The sequence below is a fragment of the Sebastes fasciatus genome, chromosome 9, assembly GCF_043250625.1.
Source record: "Sebastes fasciatus isolate fSebFas1 chromosome 9, fSebFas1.pri, whole genome shotgun sequence".
NCBI classification, from domain to species: domain Eukaryota; kingdom Metazoa; phylum Chordata; class Actinopteri; order Perciformes; family Sebastidae; genus Sebastes; species Sebastes fasciatus.
In genome coordinates this window covers 5,675,562-5,688,412 of record NC_133803.1, presented here as the reverse complement: position 1 = coordinate 5,688,412, position 12,851 = coordinate 5,675,562, and the positions used below count along the sequence as shown (strand labels likewise).

The window sequence follows — 12,851 nt, the reverse complement described above, 5'->3', positions numbered from 1 at the left end:
CTTGACAGCCCTAATAGTAATACAACAGTAATAATACAGTAATAATACAGTAGTATTATTAGTGACTGCAGAAATAGTATTAGTTCTTCATTGTACTCCTTAACGTACCTCGACTTATTCTTGATCACCAGCACTTCTCTCAAGCTGCCGGTATTGTTTTCTGCCCTTTCCGTTAATTTTTTCCGTGTGTATTTATTCAGTTTTAATTATACTCTGGACATCATTGAAAATGAAGGCATGTCCTCAATGATTCCGCGAGATTTAAATCAAAGTTGAATAATGAATTACGTCTAAAGTCGCTAACAACAATATCCTGCACATCTCGACCAGAAACAGAGTCACAGCTGCTCCAGGACAGACTGCGGTAACGTTAGTCAGTAGTCCTGGTTGAGACACTTCAGGACAGACTTCACTTACACTTGACTTTAATAGTCCTGGGTTGAGACGGAGAGGACCAGCTGTGGTAAGTGACGTGTAAGAAATAACGTTAGAGCCGATCATCTGTTTTGCAAGTCAGCTGGCTAAATTATGGATCAACAAATTAACTTATTGAAGTCTGCTATCGCATTCAAGGTAGCTCTACGACCCTCAGCATTAGCTTACGTTGTACATGTAAACATACATGTAAAAACACCAACTCATACGGGCGAATAATGTTATGTTCGCAAATCAGCAGCTAAAAATAAGCTTCAGTTGCACTGCCACCAATATTACTCAAAGATATAGCTAATGCTACAGAAATAAAATCCATTATCTCGTTCTAATTAACTGTATGTCACTGCAACAAAGTGCAGTATTCAGACATTTTCACTGGGAAACCAGGCATGCTTTTGTCATATTAATAGATCATAAGACTGCGGTGTTTTTGCAACTTCAGCAAAGAGGTTTGGGATGTTTATTGCAACTTCGACAATATCTTCTGTCTTACCTAGAGAACACAGCACAGCTTGCTCACCGGACCAGCTCCAGTCTGTGTCTGTGTGTTTGTGGCACAGTAGCGCTCAGTGCCGATAGGCTACTGCTCATGACGTGTAACCAATCAGATAGTGCTGTGGGCGGGACATTGAGCCAGACTACACAGTGGAGAGCGCTGACAACCGAGAGGAGGCTGCATCAGAGCCAAAGTAGTGCAATTTTAAATTAATACATTTTATTGGTTAAAAAAAAATAACGATGCCTATAATTGTAAAAATGCTGAATATCGGATCCGATAATCGGCCAGGCCGATAATTGGCCGATCCCTAATCCTGACTCGGACCCTGCTCCTAAAACGTTAATGATACCCTACTATAGGCTACAAATAACACAGGAAAACACTTGTGTAATTTAACTGTGAAAAACACAAAACAAAAGTTCATGTGCATGTGTACCATCCTGGGCCCCGTATGGTCAATGTGCTAAATTGTGACCAAATTGGTACAGGGATAGCCAGTGGTAGAGTTTATAATGTGAATCCCTCGATATTAAATGTTCATCTGCAATTTCCTGTAGTGGTCCCGGTAATATTTGTTCCTAAAGTGTACTGAAGTAGCATATCACATGACATGGTTAAGCTGCTTGATATGGAGTCAGATCAGTCTCAATGAATGCACACCGAAGGATGATTTATATATAAATGACTCTCTCCACAAAAGTATTTTTCAATGCATACAAAAATAGTTATCGTTGTACATAAATGTAAAAACAAAATCCACATATAAAAAAATAAGGTTTACAAATATATGTCTGATGCAAACACAAATATTTCTTGTTTTAAATAAATGCAATAGAAATCCACCAATATATGTATTTAAAAGTATTTGCAATTTTCATCAAAAACATATTTAGATGTTGTAACATTTATGTACAAACTGTTGAACCTGCATTTACAAACTGCTTATCATGTGTGAACTGCATTTGTGTGTGGGTTTTTTTAGACTCCCATGACGTCGCCTGATCCACAAATGCATTTTTTTCAACAGGGAATTATTTGTAGCCAATCAGTTGTCTCTCTCATAAGTGTGCCCCCAAGAGAGTATGATTTACGTCATGCACAGGGTGAACACGGACACTAGTCAGACAGCTACATGGATGTATAAAGAGGACAGCTAGCTTTGGTGAAGTGGTCCAAACATTTGACTTGTGCACCCAGCTAAGTGTTGAAACAATCAAACGTGGGCAGATAGGTCTGTAAAGATCCCCAAAAGAATCCAAACAAAGAGATTAAGGTCACATCCACGATGTTGAATCGTAGCCTATAATGCCATTGTCGTTACAAATGACAGAAATCCACCGAGTGCAACGCATGTTAGAAAAGAGTGTTTTCCATACACCCATCGGGAGTTTTATCGAAAGCTGGAGGCGGGATGAAATTTGACGGAGGCGGCCGTCATGTAAATCTCTATGCAGGAAAAACACTCTAACAAGAATACAAAGACATTCACACAAATATTGTTTAGTAGTGTGTTGAGGGATGCGTGTTATGGTGAAAGACAAGCCATTAGTTTTGCTTGCAGCTCTGTAAGGTTTGTCCTCAAGCTCTTGGAAGAGTACATCAACTGAGTGTGTATGTGTAACAGTAGCTACAGTAAAATCCTTCCACCTATCAGACTCACCTAGCAGGCCACAGGAGTCTCCTGGAAGACCACACTCACGGTTTCATTACTTGGCTTTTTAACCATAGCTGGCTACATTCATTACTGAAAATAGGTGTAGTGCTACGGGTACCTATAAGGGTCGGTTTATGATCGATCAGAAGTAGTTCGTAAGACACGTTGTCCGACCAGGTAGGAAATCAAAAGTGTTTTAAGTTGTTCCAAACGTCCGTACAAAAGCCAGCCGTCATAGAGAGGGGGAGACACAACATCTCTCTGTCTCTGTCTATCTGTCTCTCCTGGAAGGCATTCATTGTGTTTGTTCACTTGGATGCAGAGCTGCCAAGTGAGACATAATAGCTTCTGTCCTGGAGATAGGACTTGATCCACTGAGGATTGTGTCTGAGAGTCCTGAACCCAGTTTTCCACTCGGTAGTTATGTACAGTCAACCATGTCGATAGCAGTACTTAAATTCAGAAGGTTTAGAACTGAGATGATGCCTGACTTAGTTTCTAGACAAATTCAGAACTTGCGAGCAGTCCCAGCGGTCCAGTCACATGTCGAAGTGTCCTTGGGCAAGATACTGAACCCCAAATTGCCCCCTAAGGCTGTACCACCTGTGTGTGCTTTTAGATTAGATCCTGATGGGCAGGTTGGCACCTTGTATAGCAGCCTCTGCCATCAGTGTATGAATGTGTGTGTGAATGCTGACATGTAGTGTGTAGTACAATGTTCCGCTGCCAGAACAGCTGATCTCCCGGCTGATACTACAGCAGTGGGGGAGGGGAGCAGACCTAATGTAATCCTATAGCTACATGTTGCAAAATGATTTAATTACTCTACCACGAAATCACTTGACATGACCGTCCGTCTAAGTCAAAATATGCAGGTTGTACAACGAACTGGCAAATACTTGTTGTGAAGTGAATGAAATGGAAAGGGGGAGGGAGAATGCGACATCTAGTCGCTGAATGGTATCAATTTTATCAATTGCACCTAGGGGTGACACGATTCTCCAAATCCACAATTCTATTTTACTTTCGATTTTATTTGCCATTGTTAGACTATCCTAGCGACGGAGACGGCCTACATTTCCCATCATGCCTACCTAGTCCCAAGTGCTGGACTGAGTAGTTTAAGTTCGCTGTTTTATGTTCCAAAATGCAAATGTAACTTTTGTTAGTGTTTGTAATGTAATGTGTTTGTTCAGATCATAGTGGCTTATGTTGGTAATTGTGATTTTTGTGCTGGTTTATAGTTCAAACCATGAGTGAGATGGCTGTTACATTTCTTGAGTACAGATATATTTTCTATTGCATGCACATAACTAGTGGGGGGCGGATCCTGCTTTTGATTTTGATGGTTGACATCGGGAGCCAGTTTAGATCGATTTCCGATTCAGAATCGAAATCGTGACACCCCTAATTGCACCTTTAACGTGTTTCAGCAAGATTTTTGTTCATGTTTCTGCACATTCAAAAGATGTCCCACACACTCAGAGAAGTCGAGAATAAAGTTGTAAAATTTTTAGGAAAAGAAAGTTGTAACATTACGAGAAAAAAGTCAAAATATTTCAAGAATAAAATCCATCTGTCCTATAGTCTGCTGTGCATTAAGTTATTGGCAGACACAGAACCCCGTTTGGGACTCTCTGGTTGAGACCAAAGTTGTGTCTCAACTTCGGTTAGTACACTTCCATGTAGTACAGTGTGCACACTATGTACTAACTTGTGCATTGCGTGAATTTCGACAGGGTAGTGTTGTCTCAAATCACACATGGCTGCGGTAGATCACCTGGGGATAGTCAGCCACGGACATCACGCCGTATCAGCAGTAATTCAATTCATATGAATAAAGTTAATTTCCAACCCTGGCTTTCAAAGTATTAATATGTATTAAGAATTTTGGCCAATGAGCCAATGCAGAATGTAAACATTTTCAAAATACATGAAACTAAGTTATTTTCTTTGTTTTCCCCATTGTACCGAAAACGTACCGAACTGTGACCCCAAAAACTGAGATACATACTAAAATGTAAATTTTGTGAACCGTTACACCCCCAAGTACAAGTACCTCAAAACTATACTTACAGACTTATACGGTACTTAAGTAAATGTATTTGCTATCCACCGCAGTCTGTGAGTGCTAGCATTTATGAGCATGCTCAATGATGATATTGTACATAATAAATAAATTCAGAGTAAATCAGTTTTTCTGAAATTTCCATGGGGCATTTGTATTCTCACTGAGCTCTAATTCTGATAGTTAAGGCCGGGGATATATATATATATATACTTGCTTTTCAACCATGCGTTTGCGTAGACAACCGGCTTGCATCATGAACGGAATTGTTCACATATTTGCCTAAATATTACACACCAGAGCTCAGACCGTAAGAAGTGAACGGCCACACTGAGAAGGCAGCTACTGTCAATCACTTTCGTAGCACATGGCTTTCTGCCTGTTGATGGGTATAGTAAACAAGAACATGGAGGAGTCTCTGGAGAATAACCTCAGGGAGGAGCATAACGTTGCTGTCAGCGCACACACACACACACACACACTGACTGATTCTAACTGGTCAGGAAACACATCTACCTGTAGCCAGTGGGTACCACATTCCCAGGATACTTTCCCTAACACTACGAGCCATATAATGATTACAAAGCAGTGCTCTTCCAAAAGGCTTTGAGAATGTGACTGGAGTAGTAGTTCGAGAAAAATAGCCACTATGCTTTTGATTAAGTCTGGAAAAGTTCAGATACCAATATGTCAGTCCTGCTCTGAAACATATGCATAGTGATAAATGGACAAAGCCAAGTGGGGCAGATGGAGTGTTGGACTTCTTTTTTTTTTTTAACTGAGCTGCAATAATATCAGCTAAAGGCACAGTGTTTACCACACTAACCACTATGATTCACTATTTACTCCAATTCATTTGTACATTATAATAATATAGAATAACTATTTTATAATGACATATCTCTGTGTTCCAGCAACAGGTAATATTACTGTTCATGTCCTTTAACCCCATTGTGATTAACTTCAGTAAAACACTTATTGTGGAAATTCACAGAATATTTTCTAAATGTAAATGTAAAAGTATGTGATCCAACCTTTAATCTTGACAGTGGGTGAGTTGGGTCCTGCGGACTGCTTCCTCCATCCCCTCCAGTTCTGACAGAGGCTCTCGGCCTCTGAGATGAAGGAGCACAGAGAGTCTTCCTCGAACCGGTCCGAGTCTTCGAAGGAGAACCTCTCCCCATCCTCCCACTCGGCGAACATCAGTTCCATCACATCCACTTCTTATGAACTCTCCGGAGTCCAGGGGACTGAGACGTGAGGCCACTTGAGGCCTTTTCTTCAATCAGAAAAAGAAAATGAAGGGGAAACCCGGCGGACAGTGTCCAACAACACTCTGGGAGAGAATCAAGAGTCTGAAGACTGGCTGACTGGGGGAGGGGAGACTAGCAACCAAAACACAGCTGAGAGGCTTAACTACCGCTGGGCCCTCTCACACAGCTCCATAATACACTCTGACAACACGGTGGGCTCCTTCAAACTGTAACAGATCACACACACAACTAAACTGATATTAAACAGTAGATGTGTGTAACTTCTTCTGTGTTTTAGAGGTGGGTTTATATATAGAGTCAAATCTAACTAACAGATGGATGTAAAGATGCTCTCCATGCTGCTGGAGGAGTTGTTACAGCTCTGAACAGAAGTCCTGTCGGCTATCTGACTCAACTACTGACCAGAGGACAAACCAGACAAACTCACCGGCTAAGTCTTCTTACTGTCAAACACACGGACGAGTCTGTCCACCGGTTAACGGTATGCCGGCACCGGGCTGGGAGTAGCGGTGTGATTAGATCTCTAAGAGGTCATGAAGTTGTTTTCGTCCTCCTCTCTTCGGCCAATCAACTGCACCCCTAGCCGCTCAAGTGTTCAGTCTATTTCACAGCAAACTAATCTAACCGGGTCGATGTCACCAACACACGTAGCGTCAGTAGAGCCAGATGTCTCTTTTGTCCCTCATCTAGTGCTCTAGTTTCATGTTATTCTGCTGCTAACGCAAACACCAGCTAGCGACACGTTAGCTCAGAGGCTAATTATGAAGCTATGCTAATAAACTGAGATCACACAACCAGCTGTCAGCCGCTGCAGACTGGACTACAATAATGAGGTTGAATTGAGTGTTTTGAACCAGACGACGGGTTAGTTCAGGTCGGTTCAGCTCCGGTACAACTACCTGGTGTTAGCTAAAGCTATGTGTTAGCATGAGAGAGCTAACCACCAGTCGGCTAACTTCAGCTAGCTTCAGTAGCTAGTTTGTTTACATGTACTGCTGATGCTATGAAGAGCTTTCCTATTGTTCGGACTACATACTGATTTATGTTGCATATCTTCTGGACATGTCCCTAGGTTACACACGGATCACGTCTGGATGTTAATCCCTGCTGCTAGCTCAGTGTTTTGCTCTCTTTGTATGAGTATGAGCCTCTCAGCCTCTCAGCGGTAACGACCGGTAACGTTATAGTCCTTCAGTCAGCTCTGGTGAGTCCTTCACATGTCTTCCTTCCAGACTGACACCGGCTGTCCTGGTTGTCTGGCGTGTTATATCCGCCTCTAGCCTCCAAATGACACTGGGATCCCCCAGATGATTGTCCGTATGTCCCTGTCGTCCAGGCTGGCTGTGTGAGGATGCATCAGTCCGCCGGGGGAAGATGGCTCACCTCTCTCAGCAGCTCCTCCTCCTCCAACAGCTGATCACTGCTTCCTGCTGACAGCTCTGGGTACAAGTTCAACAGCTTATAACCAGCTTTTATCCTGGATTTTACTTCATATCTTGGCATAAATCGACGAGCTCAATGTTTTGAGCATTAACAGTTTTGTATGGGATTCACATTTTTGGGTCAACCCTAAATATTCACCAATAGTGATGCATTTAAACCAGAAGTGGCCTTAAGGCCGATTCACCAAATGGTGCATTTTTGGAGGTTTGGAGGTTAGTTATGGCAGATTAGGGCCAAGACGAGGTTGCCCAAATCACACTTTGCCCTTAGGAGAACCAACATGGCCCAGTAGCTACTGACCAAAGTGGATCCAAAAAAAAAAAAAAGGTTTCTGGGCATAAATCCTGTAAAAAAAAACACGGCCACATGCTTTGCTAGCCTCCCCTGAGTACACCGACACCTTATTTAGCCATATCGGTCCAATGGGCGATTCTCTTTATAATTTTTTCAATTTTTCGGTAGATTCCCAAGATTTTATTCATCACACACGGTGATTATCCCACAAAATTCCCGGTGACCAAAAAAGGTAGAAATAACACATTATATGCCAAAAATGACTTGAAGTGGAAATGAAGTAAAGCTGGTTTACTCAATGGATTTCCACTCTATAGAACCATTTTAAAACAAACGTAACGTAACGCAAATGTAAGCATTTAAGAGAAAAAAGAAGATCTGTGTCATCTTTCCTGCAGCTTTCGTGACAAAAGCGCCACCATGTTGCAATACTCTAGCCTGTGACGTCACTCGGTTGGTTGGCTCGGCTGAGTTACACAGATACAACGGTAGAGACCTTGAAAGATGAAGACTGAGGAGACACAGGACAGAAAAAAACAAACCAACCGAGTAAGGTCACAGGCTAGAGTACTGCAACATAGCGACGCTCTTGTCACAAAAAGATGAAACGGATCTTCTTTATTCTCCTAAATGCTGACATTTGTCATGTTTGTTATACAATTGTTCATTAGAGTGGAACTCCCTTTAGTAAACCAGCTTAACTTCAATTCAATTCAATTCAGACAACTTTATTAATCCCTCTAGCGGCAATTGGTTTGGAGCAGCTTGTACATAAAAACAAAAAAACAGATAAAACACAGAGACACACAACAACAATATATATAAGCTAAAAATATAAAACAGGACCTAAAGCGATTACTGATGTAAATTAGACTGACTAATAAATGAACAGACTGAATAAGAACAATAGAAGGATCAGTCTAATAAGGGAGAAAAGGATCTGTGATGGTAAAAGTATAAAAGTCCATAAGAAAGGCAAAATCTAAGAAGCATTCAATACTTGTTTGAACGTTTAATTTCCTTAAAATTTCCACTTTTTTCGTTTAATTTCCACTTTAATAAACGGCCTGTGGGGTAAATTAGACACATGTTTATGCAATTTGGAGGGCCAGGGGTCAAAGGTCATGCTGGTTTAAAACGGCCTATAAAGGGATATAAACTGGTATATTAATGGAACGATTACACTAAAATGTTAATATTAACCATACAGATTGTGCTAACATGGAAAGCCTGGTCTTGTTTGAAAGAACAGAATTTAAGCTTTAAATTAAAGTATGACTCACATAATTCTGATCATGCTAACATGAAACACAAGGTCAAAAGTCAGAGCTGTTTTCAAGGTTTTCCTGAATATGAAAAACTTAAACATATTTTGACGTTATTCTCCAAAATTACTTGGTTTGTCAATATGTGTTTACACTCCATAGAATCAGCAGAACTTGACCTTTAATTTCATGTATATTTGCCTGTATTGATTGTAGATTGACGTCAGGACAGGCAAATGTAAAAAGCTGACATTGGACCTGTATGAGATGTTTTGGTTTATTTTCAACAAATCCCTACAGATATTCAAATCCAAAGCACATGCAATGAGAAGAGGAGGCCATAATGACTGATTTGAGCAGTAATTTGTGATTATTACTGACATTTTGGTGGGGGAAAATAAACCACTTGCTGAGGTTAAAGGGGAAACGCATCTGAAATAAAGTCTTTGTTGGTGGAATTTCCTGTCTCTCTCTCCCTGATGCTGGTTGCCTCACATCCATCGCTTAAATGTCCAGAGTCTCCGGCCCTCGCCACTTTTGTCACCTTAACAGGTACCATTCAACTCCCAAATGCACACAACTGAAGATTTGACCTCTGCCTGATAATTGGCCAGTAACAGACCAGCTTGATGTGTCTGTCATGGTCATTTATGTCTGTGTGATCAAATAGGTGCTAGATAACACTACTAACTTTCCTTTGAACACAACTCATGGTGCTGAGAGTGCTCCTTCAAAATCACCAGACTCAAAAAAAAATTGAAAGCATACCCAATGCACAAAATATCACCTGCTGTTAGAAGCATGTGCAGTATGACTGTCCCTCAATAAAGAGGTTATACTGCACATTATTAAAGGGTAACAAGAACTCTGTGATCTTTGTCGACCTCAACTGATGACTTGTAGGCATTACAGTAACATTAAACACAGCTTCGTCATTTTCAAACCTGACCATTAACTCTTGACAAAATCTTTCAGTCATAAATTATCAGTTGAGGGACACGTATCTCCATGTGTTGAGAAATGTCAGAATCTTTAACCTTTTCTCAAGTCACTTGGGGTCAAACTTTGGGAAAATACACTGATACATTCCAATAAACATAATCTTCAAAAACCACACCACAACAAATGGCTCCCAAACCTTTTATTTTGATGATAAGATAAGATATTTCCTTATTAGTCCCACAGTGGGAAAATCTGCAGTGTACCGCAGTAAAGGGGATAGTGCAAAAAACAAGAATTCGTTAAAAAAAGCAAGATACATCACAGTGCAAAAGCAAAAAATAAGTGAAACAAAATATGAACAATTCAAATAGAAGGACATATAAAAATAGGAACAATATAAACAAGGGGAAATATAAAAAAATAGGAACAATATATACAGGATTGACTATTACCAGACTATTAACACAATTGTAGAAGTGGAAAAGTGATATTGCACAGTGAGAATGACTATTGCACAGTATGAATTACACCCGAGTATTAGTAGTGATGATATTTCACAGTCAGTGTACAGTATAGTGCAGTTATTGTCAGTTTTTGGTGTGTATGTGGTCTACTGGGAGCATTGCTGGTTGTGGAGTCTGACAGCTGCAGGAAGGAAGGACCTGCGATAGCGCTCCTTCACACACTTCGGGTGGAGCAGTCTGTCGCTGAAGGAGCTCTCCAGTGCTGTGATAGTGTCCTGCGTGGGGTGGGAGTCGTTCGTCAATCGTTGATTGTATAATAAAAGGCAGTCCATGACAATGGACAGTATTGACAAATGGTAAATACAAAGAGAGAAAGAGCAGGCAAGTGACACTGTAAGAAACTGATCTGTAATTTAAACTAAGGCTGTCAATCAATTAAAATATTTAATCACGATTAATCGCAAATGAATCACCCAATTTTTTTTGGTTTAGTTATTTAGCGTTCTTCCCGACTTGCTAGCTAGTATAACATGGTTGTAACCAATGGATTCCTTAGGTTTTCTAGTTTCATATGATGATGATGTCTTCACTATTTGCGTTAACGTGTTATTATCGCTTTAACTTTGACAGCCCTAATTTAAACATAACTAAAAAGCTCAGCACGTGTTACGAGGATCAGTCAAATTTCTTCATACAAGTTTGCAATTTGTAATCTTGAATAGGTTGATTTGTGTTCTCATATTAGTTAATTGTACCCTCTAAATTTGTAATTTGTGCTCTTGAATTTAATATTTTGTAGGTCCAAATCTGTAGTTGATGCTCTGAATGATTTAATTCACATTTTACATTTTTTAATTCACACACACACAAACTAATGGTTTGAGCTCTCAAATGGCTAAAAATGTGTGCACACAAATGAATTACTGTTATCCTTGTCCTCTCAATACTCTTTGGTTGCACGGTCAACACTTCTGGCGAGCTTTGGCTGCTACTAGTTGGGTGCAAATATACAGTGAAAGTTGTCTGGTAATGGACAAATGTTTTAAATGAGCCAGAGGGGTTTTGACCAGCAAATGTCTAGGTGCATGTTTTGTCCATCATTGATTAAAGCGGACGCATCTGAGAGAGTATGTGCATCGCATTACGCTGGCTAGCTAGCTATGCTATAGTCTCCCCAGCAAACACTTCTATCTATAATCACAATGTTAACATGTAAAGTCAAGTCAATTTTATTTGTATAGCCCAAAAATCACAAATCATAAATTTGCCTCAGGGGGCTTTACAATCTGTACAGGATACAACGCCCTCTGTCCTTTACAGTACAACCCTCTCATTGCTTAAGGACCCCCCCCCCCAAAAAAAATGGAAGAAACCTCAGGAACATCAGGTTTCCAAGGTTTCCGCCCGACGATGGGGTTGGTTATATGATATTACAGATATGTGTGTATATAGACAATACTGTTTTATCTTTGACATCCTGTTAATATAATTAAAATGTTAGTGTAATTTGTGAGGCATTAAACCTTATGGTTGAATTAATATATTGATTATTGTTTCAACAGAAAAAAAATAAAAAATTTTGTGCACAAGTTAATGAATTGAGAAAACCAATTAGTGTTATGCTGATGAAAATCAAATATAACCTGTTTAAATCACATCACAGTTTTTGAGGAAAGCTGCTGCAAACCCAGCCATGCAGAATATATAACCTGCTCTATTTCCTTTTTTTATGATTTCAAATCTAAACTTCTAGGCTTCAACTTATTGTCTGAAGATCAATGACAGGGAAACTTATTCTTAATAGAGTTCCCCTCTGATCCTATCCAGTAACTGTCTTTACTCATTGCTTTGATGGCAACAGGGCAGTTTTCCTGCTCTGTGTAGAAACAGCAGAGGTAAAACCAAACTACTGGGCAGACTAAACCAGATTCCAGATATCAGCACCAAACACCCGTCACTGTGGCTCAGCAGTTGTGAGGAATCCAGAGCAACACAAACAAGGAACCCTGCAAACCAAAACCACAGTACTCCCATTATGGCTGTGATGGTGTGGAAAGCCCTCTGCTTTGACTGATCAACCTGCTCCCTGTCCCCGCCCACTTCCCCCGGCCTTGGACGAATCAGAACACAGAGAACAGAAAGGCTGCAGAAAGATACCACAATTAAAGAGAAGACTAATGAGCAGAAAAATAGGATGATGGGAAGATCAGGAATGGACAGCATTGATATACCACCCCATCCGAAGCACAGCAGCCAAACAAATACAATGCTAATGTTTCGTATCTTGTCCCCTCCTGAATGTCTCAGTCCCAGGTAGATGACGGGGTGAACAACAGCAAGGTATCGTTCCACACAGGTCAGGATGTGAAAGCACATCTTTCCAGATAGAACCATAGCAAACACATAGAACCCCACTATCAGCACCTCTGAGAGACCAGTGTATGCGCCACAAATGAAGGCTATGCACCCAAATGCATATATCAGATCCATAGCAGCCATGTGGAAGGTGAAGA

General features: G+C 40.5%; 1 protein-coding gene across 4 annotated transcripts in view; it reads right to left on the bottom strand.

The window, feature by feature from the left end:
• The window catches only part of zswim8 (zinc finger, SWIM-type containing 8), a 35,853-nt gene extending 28,515 nt beyond the window's left edge, over positions 1-7,338 (bottom strand). For 3 of the 4 annotated variants that reach the window (XM_074645548.1, XM_074645549.1, XM_074645550.1), the window contains exon 1: positions 5,691-7,338. In XM_074645548.1, coding sequence (XP_074501649.1) covers positions 5,691-5,868 — 178 coding nt within the window. In that variant the 5' untranslated portion in view covers positions 5,869-7,338. The remainder of the gene's footprint in view (positions 1-5,690) is intronic. The other variant, XM_074645547.1, reaches the window with a different exon arrangement.
• Positions 7,339-12,851: the final 5,513 nt, after the last annotated feature.